Raw genomic sequence first — 16,129 nt, forward strand, 5'->3', positions numbered from 1 at the left:
ATGGCTGTAATATATATATTTTTTTTCTTTAACAGTTTTACTGTTTTAGAAAGGGATCATGGATCATAAGTTTTGCTTAATTGGCCTTTCAAATCAAGCATTGGTAGTTACCAAATATTGTACCCTGCATCTAGTGGTGGTGCATTAAAATCCCTCTCTTCCTGTCTTCATAGGCCTAATGACTTCAAGATTTAAGCAGCCAGGAAACACCTAAAAGCAGCTCCCCCAACCCCCCATTCCCCATTCCATGCATTAATGAAGATTTTAATGCCGTCGTTTAGAATAAGCCAAGTTCATTGTTCCGCAGTCTCCTGCAATAAAAGCTTAAATGAAGCGTGCTTACTGGGGCTAAGCATTCGTTCAGAGTAATTGGTGGCGTCTTTGAGAGCGCTTTGAACCAGCTGACCTGAACACTCAGTCCTTGTTAAGAGAGGCCAGCGAAAGGGAAGTGAGCAATGCACCTTCCATGAGTTTACATCATGACCGTGAAACTGCTTGATTCTGAAACATTTGCATTTTTATTAAAAGAAAATGCAGACGATGTGGAATTTCGTCGATTCGTGAACTGGATGATAGAAAAGAAGAAAATTTGCCTTATAATCTTGACTTTTATGAAATGACTTTTATGCCCCAGTGGTTGATTTTTATTAAAACTAACAGGTTTCAACTTTTTTCTTTTGGTTATATGAAGTTCACATTTGGAAGGTTTTCACCATGCTTTCATAATTTTTTTCTTTTACATTTTTATTTCAAATACCTTGTATTTTATTGTATAACCCTTGTTCTAGACAAAGACTTTTCATCTTAAATAATGAAAAACCATCATAAATAATAAATAATTAGTGTTTGTTTTGGTTCTCACTGTTTCCCCTGCCTTGTTTGTTGTCATTCATCACTCAGTTCAGGTGTGTGTGTGTGTGTGTGTTTGTGTGTGTAATCATCCTTGTTTGCCTGTGTATTTAAGTTCCCTTCTTTCTGTTCATCACTGTCGGGTCTCGTCTATGTTTGGATGTGTGATAAGCTATTCTCTGTATGTGGATTTACCTGTGGATTTATTAAAGACTGCCTTATTACCTTCATCTTCGTGTTCATGTGTGTTCTAGCAACACAATCCGTGAAATACATGAGCATAAACATAAACATATTATTTTGATTTATAGATAAGTTCTGGATTGGTGTCATTTTCAACACAACCAACAATTTTGCCCTAAATATTTTTTTTTAGAAGTTAGTGTACTTGGTTACCAAGGGGACAACAGTGCCAGCCCTTGTGAAAAATAAGTGCACTTAATTGTTTTGAATGTTCACTTAGTGTTCTTCAAATTTTTAAAGTATATAATGTTAATTAAATAAAAGACCACTTAAGTGTACTTATAGAGAGTACATTTTGAATCAGTTTTTCAACACACTTAAGTACACTCTTTAAAAAATGGACTTTGTAATTAAATCAAATTAAAAGTTGTACTTTAAAGTACATTTTATATCATGTTGTTCAAAAAAAAAAAATTGTGTCATGATTAAAATAATTACACCTATTTTATGTGTGGACTAACAAACTAAAGCACATGCAAAGTACTTATTTTAAATTAACTACATGCAATTTAGACAATTTAAACAAATGTGTAATGATGTATCTTTAAAAAAAGTATCTTTAAATACAGGACAATTAAATAGAAATTACATTGAAGTATATTTTATTGTTTATTATATTTTAGTATATTTCAAAGACAATAGAAGTATGAAACAAAATAAAGATGTCCTACTTGATGTCCTACCTAAATGAAAATTCTGTCATCATTGAATCACCCTCATCCTTGTTCCAAACCTGTATTAATTTCTTTCTTCCGCTGAACACAAAATAAGATATTTTGAAGAATATGGGTAAGCAAAAAGTTGGTAAATAGTAAAAATACAATGGAAGTCAATGGGGCCCATCAACTGTTTGGTTACCAGCATTCTTTAAAATATCTTCTTTTGTGTTCAGCAGAAGAAAGAAATGAATACAGGTTTGGAACAACATGAGGGTGAGTAAACGATGATATAAAAAGCACTCTAAAGTTCAGCTTAGTTCATTTAATATAAATGTATACTATCTATCTATCTATCTATCTATCTATCTATCTATCTATCTATCTATCTATCTATCTATCTATCTATCTATCTATCTATCTATCTATCTATCTATCTATCTATCTATCATCATGATAGATAGATCAAATATTTCGTGTGCACATTTTTAATACAATATATGTCCACCCACATAAAAATGTCAGGGAAAAATCATTTTTATTCATGTGCCACTAGGTGGAAGCACATGCAAACATTTTCCCTCGTCGGTATTGTAGAAGGATTTGTTTTGGTTGGCATTTTAAAACCTTGTTGCTGTAATTATGTCCCGTCGATCATGACCTTTCATCACAGTGGAACCATCTGCATACAAGCATATTCTTACTACTTCCATTCCAAATGTATTATTATTAATAATTATTTTATTTATTTATTCATTTTTACTGAAGGGACGTTTATTGTAGAGTAGGCTATTAACATTATATGTTCCTGTTATTCTTGTGTGTAATTTCAAGCCATAATATTTGTCTAAATATGCTTTTAAGATTAAGTGGGTTTAACGGCGTTATACAGGGACAAAATATGCTTGTTGCTTGTAAAATCATTAATAATTCAGTGCCGGTTCTTCTCCTTTTCCTCTGTTCCAGCAGATGATTGTGTGTTTTTGGGAATGAGTCCAGATCAGCCACTGGGCTCTCCAGGCTTTGGCCCACAGTCGTCCTTAAGGAATATGGCCACATGCTTTTACAGACATAATTTGCTATAAAATAGATTTCAGGCACGGCTCAAAAGTGACACTCTGTTGGGCGATTTACCAAAAGAAGCTCTCGTTTCTTCACAATCCCCAACACATGGAAGCCAGAGATCACCCCAATGACATGAAGCCTCTTTTATTTCATTAAAGTAGTCTATAAAACGGAAGTTGCGATCGTCTTTTCTTCTCTATTAGCCTTTCTAAGTGAAACTTCTCGAACAATTAAAAAATGTTGGCTGAGACTTGATTTTTGTCCACTGGGAATTGATTGGATGGTGTTTGTTTGAGTGACAACATGTGAGTGACAGGTTGTCCCGCCCTCACGACAGTAAACACGTCATTAGAGAAGAGATGTCGCTGCAGGAGGAAAATGAAGTTATTTTGAGTACAGAAGACGAGGACGTTAATTAAATAAATAAATAATGATGTGCACGGACAAATCATTTATAATAAATACATCAATATTCCATAAAAAAAAGAAAAAAGGATTTCATGGTGACTTTAATGTCATCCATATCCCTCAAACGCATCCATAAGATGCTTTCTTTCTTTCTTTCTTTCTTTCTTTCTTTCTTTCTTTCTTTCTTTCTTTCTTTCTTTCTTTAATACACTAATACATGAATTTGATCCTTAATTAATCTTCTCCATAGTTAAATATGTATAATATTTATTTAGACTAGAGCAAAGCAATATTCACCCATCATGGAAAACGAGGACAGTAAGGGGAGGCGGGAGCGGGCGCCATGACAACGCCCTCAAACCAATAACGTAAAGCGATGAAGGACGTCGTAAATACTGACGGTTCGATGTTGGAAAGAGTCGGTCGCTGTGGATCGTTGTTAGTGCTGGAGATCAGCAGCAGTGTGTGTGGAGACCGCGCTCGATCAAACTCTAGCTCTCAGAAGACCGGGAAAAGAAAAAGAGTCCTGCTCCAGAAGTCTTGTGAAGTCGAGTGATTCATATAAGAGATTGAGAATTAGAGGCTTGACCACTGTTTATGTCTCTCGCTAGGTTGCTAACTGGCTGATCCCCTAATGGAAAGAACATCTGAGTTTGTCTGATGTGAGTATGTGAGCCTCTGAGCGTCTGGATACAATGTTTTTCGTGTGTCTTTTATCGGAGCGTTTCACGCGCTACAGAGTAATAGCAGCGCGAGCGCTCCATCCTGAACAATGATTCAGAGTAACCGATCCAGAGACTCACTCCAGCAGGACTGACTGAAGAAACTCTCTCTCAGGTTTGTTTCCTGCTTTTTTTCTTCACTGTCCTGTTGAAAACGTCTATTGTTGGAAGTCAGCTTGGAAGTTTCTTAGTTGTAGTGAATGAAATTAAAACAAACTCTTGTTTCTGGACACAATCTTCATTTTCTGTCTTCAAGTCATGGAAAACCACTGACATTTCTTCATTTGTGATTTAGTATTTCTGCAGTGAAAACATGTCGACTAGAAGAGTGTCATCTAAATAAAAACATTCTAATGCAAATAATCATTTTATTCACACTGTAAAAAAATATAAATAATTGTTGGTTTAGCTTAAAGTGAGTAACCTGGTTGCCTTACAATTTTGAGTTCATTGAAATTAAAAATTTGATTAATATAAAGGAGATTGGTTAAATCAACAGAAGCTCAAAATATTATTTTATCTAAACCACATTAATTATCTAAGTTGATTTGACAAAAGAAAAAAAAAGTTGTGATAAATCACGAACATAATTTTTTACAGTGCATTGATCACAAAAACCTGGAAAGTCATATAAATACATTGGTTAAAAGATTTGGGAGGCCACATAGCAAAAATCAAATTTCTCTGTTTTTTTTTTTTTTTTTTTTTCTTGTTACAAAGAAAGAAAAGATGTTTCATAAAAATAATAAATGTGTGAGAGGTTTATGTAAAACTTAGAGTCACATCTAATTAAAAAGACAAGTTATAATGCAGACAAACTGATGTATCATGTCTTGCTCTCATCTTGTATTCTGAAACAGCACAGCTCAGGAGATCATGAAGTAGGTTTCAGATTTCTTGGCACTGATCTGACACTTGAAATAACATGTTCGGATTCAGCTGCTGACCTCAGAGCAGTCTGAAAGATCTCTGGATTATAATGTAATTTACTAAGCACTGACACCCATACACTTATCGATTAAGCCAAGACTTTTCAAATGAATGGGTACATGTTGTGTTTATCCTATTAAACTGGCATATAAAGATTTTAAGTTAAATGTATGAAGGTGTCTTAGGTGCTGTATCGTGTCGTATCAGGTCTTAATTTCTTTTAAGTTTTAACACTGTTTTTAATTGTCTTTTTAACTTCACTAGTTAGTTTTAAATGATCCTGCAGTCTGACAAATTAACAGTAGTCTTGGAAATAATATTATTAAACAAGGCTGTCAAACAAAATGTTTAATATGAAGACCTTGTTGCATGCCATGTTTTTAAAGCATCTGTCTGAGAAGTCCTACTGTCAGGACACAGAGTGTGAGAAAGCCACACCTGTATGATAAAACACAGCTCACAACATCAAACTCACCATCAAGTGGAGACATTTTATTGTCAGCCTTATTTTTAACAACATGCATCTGGCGTAATCCCCAATAGTATGAGAAACAAGACATCAATACTTTTATAAATGGGAGTTTTCATGCACCCTCTTAATGAAGTAAAGACATCAAGTTGGTGGCTGACAGAAAAAAAGATCTGGTCGCGTAGTAATTGTGAACACAAGGCGATCATTGTATCCGATTAAACTGTAGCATTTGTTCGATTGTCTCTACTGCACACTCATTTGCCTAAAGAACTTGCTTACTTTGGGATTAGTGTTATTTCCCTTGTAGTTGCTTCAGAATATCTAGAACGAAAGCCTTTAGAGAAACTCGAGGTGTAACCACATCATTGAGTTTAAGATTCATATGTCAATTTTGAATGAGAATGTGGTTAATCATTAATTTAGAGTGGTTTTTATTTGTTAGTGTGAAATAAAATTTGTTTCCATTAATCATTGTCTGTGCGGATTGCTGGATTGAGGCGGCTCAGTTGTGGATGACTGTTTTTGTGATCAAACATTATTGACTCCTGCAGTCGATAACCTTGGCAACTGCAGTTCTTCACGCCTGCAGCTCAGCATGTGCAAAGCTAATGACAAGGCCATTGTGAAATGCTTAATGTAATGGGAATAAAGTTAACAAAATGCATTCAGTATAGTCTCAAACTTGGACTCAAAGTGTTATGGATTAGGGCCTGGCTAAAAAAAAAAAAAATTGTTTTCATACTGTTCAGCATTTTAGCAATATTCAACATATATCTCCATTTATCTGAATTATTGAAAAAAAGTTCATATTTGTTGTTGTGACGCTAGTCTTTAGGAAACTTGGTCAACATGAAATGGCATTCGCTATCAGTTTTGCAAAATCTTATATTTCTCTGAGAATGAAACTCAATATTAATTCGATAAAAAGTATGATATGACTTGATGTTATCCACTTGGAATTAATTGGAATGTGAAAAAAGGGCGTTCTGTACCAGAATGGGATCCAGTTGATTGAAGAATAGGGGTTTAAAAAGGATGTCAGCCAAAAAAGCTTTATAGGGCGGAGCCTCATTATGATTCTAAAGGGAAGCATTCATTTTATTTAGAATAATATGCACTGATGCATAATTCACAATATAACCAGGAATGTGATTTTAAAAAGTAGAGTCAATTTTGATTTTACACTGACTTCAAGGGGAAATTAAATATATTTAATGTAGCATATATCGGGAGCAAAATCCAGTGCTGACTTATTATCTGTTCTTCACCCTCTTCGTTCTTCCTCGAAGCCAGCTTGTTTATTTGCGCTAACTGTTCTAAGATACTGTTCAACCCTTTGTTTTGGCACACTCTGAGCTGCTTTTTGGTGTAAAGCGGTATTCAGTGGCCCTCAGGGCTGGGCTTCCTATACTTTCCTTCTCCGCCTGAGCGGTGGACGAGAGGGAGTAGATACTTTATGGGTAATGGAGTGGTAATTCAAAACAGAGGCCTGTGGGCAGGACGAGATTTGTTGGAAACAAACAATTCATCAGTGAAGTTAGAGTGAATGTGTCTGTTTGTGAATTGGCAGACTGTTGTTTCCCAAACTGTTGTTGTCTTGTATACCTCCAAAGCCCCATTTAGTATGGCGCAAATACACCTTAATTGACACCAAACCAGACACGAGAAAATAATTTAGCATTGGCATTAATTGAACAACGAGTTGTATACATTTACCTCAGAGTGTCGTTAGGATATTCACACAAAGTTATGTAGTTTTTGTCGTGTTGCCAATGTAAATTGACATTTGTAGCTCATTTTACTTCAGTGATTTGACTGATTTCTGTGAGAAACTGGCTAATCCATGAGGAAAATAAAATAAAATAGGGCTTAGCTGTAGGACATAATTTTATCCACCGAGAATTGATTGGATTGTGAAAAATGGAATTTGGAATTTTATATAATATTATGCAGCGATTAAGAAATGATGTACTTTATGCCTTACCTACAAAAAGTGATAATTGTGATTTAATTTATTTTAAATTTGATTTTTTTTTTTTCTCTCTCTGTTTTATGGGTTTAACAAAGCAAGGTAAATCTCCCCTTGGAACTATAGAAGAACCCCCTGAGGAACACGTACCCACGGTTTGGGATTATTCTTATGTGTTAGTGTGTTAAAGGCTTTTAGTGGCCTTTAACACTTTAAATATGTGAAGTTAATCATTTACCTGATTGACACAACCCACTTGGAAGGTTTGTAAGACTGTTTGAGAAAAGTAAAATCTAATTCTGCTGTCTTTTTCGGTTTGCGTGAGTCTTGATCTGAATCATATCCCCACAGGCTTATCCTACTGAAGTCTGAAATGAGCACTATAAATGTCAAAGCGAAAGAATCAGCAGGAACCTTTGCAAAATGCGTTTGCTTTCCCCACCAAACCTTTCAACATGTCATTCATTTAAAAGAGGCCCCTGCTTCTTGAAATATTATGATTGAGTTTCCATGACACTGGGTGGACATGGACCTGACTGCTGGAGCGAGAACTCCTTAATCTGGTGTGGTGTGAGGCAGGCAGCCCGTGCAGTAAAGCTTGTTTGCTTTCGCTCTGCCAATCTGTACTCAAACCAACGGCAGTGCATCACATAGAGCATGGCTTTCCTTGACTGCCTCATTTTTCCTGAAGAGAAATGCACACAGTTTATCTTTGTCTCTGCTCAGTGAGTGAAAAACCGGGGATGTCATTCTGTTAAATGGCACGTAGAGATCATATCATGTTCAGTTGTTTTATGAACATTCAGTAAATCTAGTCCTCTGTAATAGGCAGTATGCATGTTCTTCTTATCAAGATCTGTATTAGCCTCTTCCTTTCACTGCATTCCAAATGACTTGCTTCCCAGGTGTCCACCCCTTAATTGCTACTATTTACGTAACCAGTCTAAATAAATCTTTCCCTTCAGTTATGTTTTGTCCTCATCATAGCCTGCAGTTATGTCCATCCAATGTTCATTCCCATGGAACATTAAAATATACCATGTCACATGTCCAAAACACAAGAGCATTTGCAGCATGGCTGTGATGCAGTAAAGCCTATTGGCTTCAATATGTCCCTCTCAGCACAGGAAAGAAAACTGTGCTTTTCAAATAATTTCATGGGATCTTTAAGTGTAATGGTGGAGAAAACCAAAAAGAAGAAAAACAAAACCCATTTTGTTCCATAAAAATGAAGCATATTTGTAGGACTGTTAAATGTTTCACATTGGCAGTAAATGTTTCAGTACATGTTTTGCTTCAACTTTTCTAATGAGATTTGCAAATAAATGAGATTAAATTTTAAACATCCAGACAGTGAAAATTTGCTGAGAAAATGTTCTTAATTGTCAGAAGTCAAAATGCCAATCCTAATGGTACAAAACAATGCAAATTATAATTTGTGTTTTTGATTTTGAGTTGGAATATGATCAGGACATGGTTTAGTGAGATTTGCCCTTAAACACTACTGTCTGATAAAGGTGTTTCAGGACTGATATGAGTTATAATTTCTGGTGTAGATCCCCCCCCCCCCCCCAAGCAACTCCGATCTCACTAGGTCAATTAAAATGCACAGAAATTCGTCAACATGCTCACTAATCACACTGACTCGTCTACTAATGAGCAGAGCTCTCGAAAGCCATCGCTTTTAATAGGCATGGTGTAATGAGCTTTAATTGAAAATTGTCCATTTGCATGGTAAGCGGCCATATAAAGAATTTGGTGCTAAGGGTGGAAACTACACTTGGGTGGTAATGTAATAGCCTGTTTTAACATAGTATAAAAGTGACTGAGTATTAGCATAGCACTACTTGCAGGTGTCCACCTCATTTGTCTGATTTGCATGTCAGTTGATGTGCTTCATCTGTATCAGTGGCACCCCTGTGTTAGACACATTCACATGGTGCTCTGTACAGCGGTGTTTCACCTCCCCACATTACCTTGGTGACACAAGGCTTTTTCAAAGAGAAATCTTCAAAGAGAGATTAAAACTTACCAGGGCAACTCTGATCAAAGGTTAAACTATGCTCAGCATGACTCTTCTGGTGATACACAGAGGAGTGCATCTTTTTTGAAAGTAGAAAGTGTCTCACTTGTTTTTTATCACCTGCAAATCAATCACAGAGCATTTGCTTTTATTGTTGACGAGCAGTATTACAAACTGTTTCTTTAACATACTTTGTTTCAAAGAGGCCATATCTTTGTTTTTAATGTTTGCTCACTTTTTAAAACACTGATTTTTGCCTCCGTTTCTTTCTCTTTTTTTTTAGCGTTATTTTTATCCGTAGTTGTTAGGAGTTATTCTGAGGGAAATATGAGCCAGCACAGTCTGGTACAGAGTGTCTCGCCGTTTATTGGTCTGGCAGAAATCCATCTCGTTACAGTTCGGAAAGCAATGTATTCGCTCAAATGACTTGAACATTTCCAATTTGTTAAACATTTTGAAACAACACACAATCTTGGTTTTGCTTAGAGGTTTATACCCTTGGAAAGGAGAAATTTCAGGTTTGGAAAAATGGATAGTAGCTGTTCAAATAGTGTAAAGTTGTTCTTAATAGGAAATTGGCCTGCAACTTAATGTAATATGTTTGATCTTTCTGTGTGCTTTTTTGCAGGCAAGCTTTTATGTGCATTGGCACAGTGTGCTCCAGAGCAATGGCTATGAGAATGTCTTAGCCCAGCGAGCACTTGTAAGGGGGGACTCTGCTTGTTCCTCCCCCTATGGCCAACTCCAGGTGATGAGTCAGCACCAGTGATGGGGATCCATTGAGTCCTGTCCCTGACACTATTCATTGCCCTTTCCCCCTTTACCCTTTACCCCTGCCCTGCCTGGCTAGTGCACGAACATGCTGCGCTTCCTCCCTCTCAAGCTTGGTCGTCTGTACCGGTGTCTGAAGCTTCTCTTTGTCGTGGGGCTGTTTGTCATCTTGCTGATGAACACGCACAACCTCTTCGCCTCATTCCAAAAGAACGAACTCACTGACCGAAGGTTCATCAACCTCAACAAGTGCCCAGCCTGCTTTGGCACCAGTTGGTGTCGCAAGTTCATGAATGGACAAATATCTTTCGAGACTTGGGGTCGCCTTCGCTTCCTGGATGTCTTCAATGTGAAAAACGTTTTCTTCGCCCAGTACGGGGAGCCTCGCGAGGGTACGCGGAGGATTGTACTCAAGCGGTTGGGTTCGAACCAAGAACTTACCGATATTGACCAGAAGATTTGCAAGCGGGCAACAGGACGGCCTCGTTGCGATCTCATCCAGGCCATGTACAAGACTGAGTTTGCCCGACTTAATGGAGACGTCAGACTCCTAACTCCAGACGTCGTGGAAGGCTGGTCAGACCTTGTTCATTGTCCATCCCAAAGACTTCTGGACAGAATAGTCAGGAGGTACGCTGAGACTAAGGACTCTGGAAGCTTCCTTCTCAAGAACCTGAAAGACACAGAACGGATGCAGTTGTTGATGACCTTGGCTTTCAATCCGGAGCCCCTAGTTCTTCAGGTAGGTTTTTTTTTTCATGCTGTCTACTAACCCATCTCTCTCTGACAGACTCCCTAGGCCTGTAATATATCGTCTGTGTTCTAAAAGCCAGATCATAACGTATGCTCTTGAATTGCCCTTGATAATTCTGCCAGCGGAATGGAACCTGTCAGTTTGGTGGGCTGCAAATAGGCTAAAAAATGCTACTGTAAATTGTAGGGTGTGCTACTTTCCCTGCCTCTCTGTTTCCATTCCTGGCTGCATCTTATTTTGTAAGCCACAATTCTCGAGTTTGAAGTCCTGCCCCTGTAATCTTGAAGGACCTCAATTGGGAAGTGTTTAATTACAGCCTTGTAGTCCAAAGCTGATGGATTTGTCTTGCCTTGATGCATATTTTGAACAATTTTAATTATTTAAAAACTGCAAACTGTTAATGGTCATTTCAAATTTGTTTCTAAAACTTTAAGAGTTCGAAGATATCACAAAATCTGCCTTGCAGAGTAGTCTGATTTTCCTATTAGCACAGTTAAAAGGTATTTCGCTATGTACTATTTGGCCTTAATATCAGTGTATTCTCTCCTGATGTATTATGCAACTTCCCATTTTGACATGATAATAAGGGCCACTATCTGACCACTTTCCAATACTGATTTACAATTTGACGATCAATTTCAATTTCAGTTGTCATTGACCACAGGTGGTAAATGCCCAGAACGACAAAGTAACACAGGAGGCACTATGAAGACATTCAGTTTCTTGCTGACCTCTAATCTTTCACAAGGCCCTGGCACCCTCTGGCATTTGCTAGACAAAGGGGAGATCATCCCAATCTATAAAATCTGATTAGTTGTGTGTGTGTGGTCCCTGTCATTCAGCATCCTCCACCTTTGTCTATCTGTTTGTTTCTCACTCTCTGTTGCTTTTTCTGTAGAACCCCTCTTTCTGATATCTATATAATTCCATCAATGCCTTAATGTCATTACATATCAGTTCAAAGCACCCTTGGATTTATAATCCAATCCTAAGGTCCCCTTCCAGGACATCTCCTTCCGTCTATCTGTGATTGGGCACATAATTATTCTGTTTGAGCTGTTCCTGCATGTTTTTCAATACTCATAAATAGTTCATTCTATGCTGAACTTTAGAACTGTTGGCATGGGGAATCCTTTCCCCCTGGAAGTACTGGATAACCTGAACTCTCCAAGCACCAAAGGAGCTTCCGGGAGACCCTGAAGGGTGGCTTATTGCCTTTAGCTGTTCCTTAAACAAGAAACACCTAAATGTTTCAGGAATAGAAGGAAATGAGTGGTTGTGCACCAGCTCATAAAGAATTAATGGCAACTATGCAGAGTGTATACCAAGCTGTAAAATATGCTTTTGTTTTATAAGGCTGGAGTTTCTTTGTTGTTTCAAGTAGAAGCTTCTTTCTTTACAGAGCAACAAATATAAATGCAACATTTAAAAACAAATGCAGCAGCAGGAATATTAGGCTGCTGTCAATTTAAGACAATGCACGGATCCAATGTACTGATACTGTACACATGCATTTTCTTTCTCAACTGTTTACGTACATTTAAGACACAACCAACTATGTTTACTAGGATACTCGCCAAGCATTTTGACATAATTTTGTGTGAAATTGTCCAATCAAGTGCAAGAAGTTGTGAAAGAGAGCTCAATTCAGTATTCACTTCACGTGCTATCAGACGCAGCTTTCTGGGCACGCTCTTCGGATGTGCAGTTTGCACACATAAAACTTCTCCCACACAAGGAGAATTTATGCTTGAATATTTCAGAAAAGTTTTCAGAACATGTCCAAAATTCCACAGCACTGCTGTGGCACATGTCGAATCCTATAGTTTTTTTTTTTTTTTGGTACTGTAATTAGAGATTACAGGTATATATTTTTAATGTTCTCGTTATCGGCCCGATAAGAAAATTAGGTCGATGTATTAAAGCGAAGAAATAATGGATTATTTCTTTCAGCTGAGACACTTCAGATGCTCACTGTTCACCATGATGGTTTTTCAATTGCTTGAAATATGAATGGAATCACTTCGAAAAGGAAAATACATTTAAGTGCAACATGTGCAGCCCAAATCTGTCATATAGGCTACATAAGATTATGAGAACACTACTGTTAAAGAATGTCGTGAATTTTTCGTACGCCCATGTTTTAGCGTGTTGTTACGGGAAGAGCACATCCACTACATGACTACCACAGTCAAGTTTGCTTGTGAATTTGCAGCCTTTTGTGCAATTGTACGATGTTCATTTTGTATCTGATTTATCTCATATAGGATGCGTTTGGTTAAGTTAATTATGCTGTAGTAAAGAGTTTCAGTTTACGAATGATTATCTTTATCTTCTGCGCACACCATTCAAACATCAATGCACAAAATTTCTAACTGGGACTGTCATGTACACTATTGTAATACAATTATGTGAATTCTTTGGTTTTAGTTGCCATGTTTTAGTGCGTTATTGCAGCAAGAGTGCATCCAAAACAGCAGAACATATTCTGACTATGTAACTTAGTTAAACTTCACTGTCTTTTTGTGCATACATTAGTTGAAGTGAAGTGTATATATAAGTTGTGTTATTATGTTTATGTTGCATAAATATCTGATAAATCGCAAAAAGTATGTGTTTCGTTGAGTTAATTAATCTGGTAACAAAGCGCTTCAGTTTACTGGTGTTCATTCAGCTCTTCACAGCTAGCGCACACAGCTAAAACAGCAATGCAGTTTTTATCTACAACGTGGTTTAATTAAAACAATTATTGTCTGTGCATTGGCTATTCTATTTATAGCACATGCATTTTGATTCTTTATATGCAAGTAATGTTGTCCAATAACTTGTTTGCATTACTTTAAGGCAGTAGATTTTTGTTGTTGTTGTTTTTCTTTTTTGGTAAAGTTGGCCATATCTTACACTGGTTCAAACTAGGCTACTGTACTATATATGTTTGATTTATGTTGAAGTGCTTGGAACATGCACTTCAGCATAAGTGAGATTTAGATTCAGCGGCCAATATCAGTTATAGGATTTCAAATATAAAGAATTATTGGTATCTGCCAAAACTTTTATATCATTGCATCCCTAACTGTAACTAAGCCATCAATAATCACCTCATTTTCTGAATGAATTCAAGCAGAACTTGTTTTTCTTCCACAAAACTTCTCACTCCCACTTTATATTTTTGTAAAATACCATGATGCCATTTCACCACTGCTTTAGTTTCCAATCTACTCTGATGTTTCTGGCAGTAAAGTGGCCTTTTCTCTCAGCTGTGTGAGAAACCGGCCTGTTTTAGTCAGTGGAAACCAATCCTCAGCGCTGTTGTAAGGTTGGCCAATAACACTCTCCCCTTTTCTGTCTGCCGAAATCATGGTGCTGCAAGTCACGTGGAAAGCAATTCATCCCAAAGGAATAAATATTTTTAGAAAGCAATATGATGGCCAGAAATAATGAATAGCATGTGATATGTAAGGCCTTTGTTTTAAAAGGCCCACAGTCCTGCTGTGAAATGCTGAATCCAGCCATTGTTTATTTTATACTTATTCACATTAACTATGAAATTTTCCTTTTTCAACCAGCCAAATTTTAACCTTTAAAACAACATTATGCTTTGTTCTCTGCTGATTTCTCGAGTAGGTTGAAGAGATTCCGTGACCCACATTCTTTGCAGAGACTCTTATTAATTCACACTTTCATGAGCCAATGTTCCCTGCATTTTATCTTCTGTCTGTGAAGCTGTGATGCATGAGGTCATGTTCGATAGATGTAGAGGCTGGTTTAGGTGACCTTGCTCAAATTTAGCCAGGAGCATGGTACTTTGTTAACAGCCCCCGCGTTAGCATAGGCTCTGCCTGCTCAGCCAGCTTGACAACAGGACATGACAGGCCTGTGGGGTTAACGCAGTCAAGGGTGCAGCACTCGCCTTCAGAGCGGCCGCTTGTCGAGACACTCCTCCCTGCACCTGACATATTTTGTGAGTTCAGCTGGAGAAAAAGTGTCAAACCGCTACTTCTGAAAGCTCCCTCTGGATTGTAGAGTCAAATGAGGGCAGGGTTTTTTTTTTGTTGTTTTTTTTATAAGAGAGCATTAAAAACACATGAAAGGGTTTCACACATAGCCAGTCAATTGCTTATAGCTATGTCTCCATCCAAAGTTGTGAATTTAACTTATGCACAAAATTGGAATATTGTATAAAACATTTGTGAATAAAGCACCACTCTTGCCATCCAGAGAGTCGAAGAGAACAAAATGGTCACTTCCTGATAAGCGGGCACTAAATATAACTTGGAAAAGTAGGAGAAGCCACTGTATATAGCATAACGTGTTATACATAAGATAATGTGTTATCTTGCTTTCGGAGGCATATGCTGCTCTTTGGGGAAAGCAGTTGTGTAAGACAGTTCTGGGAGGGAATTATACCGAACCACCAAAATAACAAAAAAGATGCAGTGTTGTCAGACCTTGAATAATGGAAAGAAAATAAGTTCATATTCATTTTTAAACAACACAATACTATTTTTTTTTTTTTAATTTAGGAAGAGTTCAGAAATTAATATTTGGTGGAATACCCTGATTTTCAATCACAGCTTTCATGCGTCTTGGCATGCTCTCCACCAGTCTTTCACATTGATGTTGGGTGACTTTATGCCACTCCTGGTGCAAAAATTCAAGCAGCTCGGCTTTGTTTGATGGCTTGTTACCATCCATCTTCCTCTTGATCACATTCCAGAGGTTTTCAGTGGGGTTCAGGTCTGGAGATTGGGCCGGCCATGACAGGGTCTTGATCTGGTTCTCCTCCATCCACACCTTGATTGACCTGACTGTGTGGCATGGAGCTAGGGCTGTCACTTTACGTTCGAAAATCGATTGCACAATCGATTGGACCAACCAACGCAAGTTTCGAAAACGAAAATAGGGAATCGATTTTAACGGTCTTTTCTCTGAGCACGTCCACCTCGTCACGATACGCCTGCAGCGAACGCGCGTCATACAGCAACTGCAGGCTCTGACAAACACGCATAGCAGCAAATTATCCTTCTCCATAATGCGTCTCTTTTTACTACAAAACTGTGAATTCTGCCGGTATGCAGACAGTCTCATGCATTCAGATACAAATTCGGGCTACGCGTCTACAATCGCCTACGTAGGCGAAATTTGTTTGACATTTCTAATCGTAAACACAGCCATGTTGAAGACTGAGGTAATGTTTTTCATTTATGCTATGGCAGTCCACTCTGCTTATTGTTTTTCGAGAATGTTGCACTCCTGTTTGTCATTGT

General features: G+C 37.6%; 1 protein-coding gene across 8 annotated transcripts in view; it reads left to right on the plus strand.

The window, feature by feature from the left end:
- Positions 1–3,599: 3,599 nt before the first annotated feature.
- The window catches only part of dipk2ab (divergent protein kinase domain 2Ab), a 43,251-nt gene continuing 30,721 nt past the window's right edge, over positions 3,600–16,129 (plus strand). For 2 of the 8 annotated variants that reach the window (XM_079863429.1, XM_079863426.1), the window contains exons 1-2: positions 3,604–4,058; positions 9,966–10,850. Coding sequence is in view for 2 of the 8 variants with exons in the window: in XM_079863424.1 (XP_079719550.1) it covers positions 10,197–10,850 (654 nt within the window). In the remaining 6 variants the exon portion in view is untranslated. Of the gene's footprint in view, positions 4,059–9,965; positions 10,851–16,129 lie in introns of all 8 variants that reach the window. The other 6 variants (XM_079863424.1, XM_079863425.1, XM_079863427.1 and 3 more) reach the window with 6 other exon arrangements.

This window comes from Squalius cephalus (genome assembly GCF_949319135.1).
Source record: "Squalius cephalus genome assembly, chromosome: 25".
Taxonomy (NCBI): domain Eukaryota; kingdom Metazoa; phylum Chordata; class Actinopteri; order Cypriniformes; family Leuciscidae; genus Squalius; species Squalius cephalus.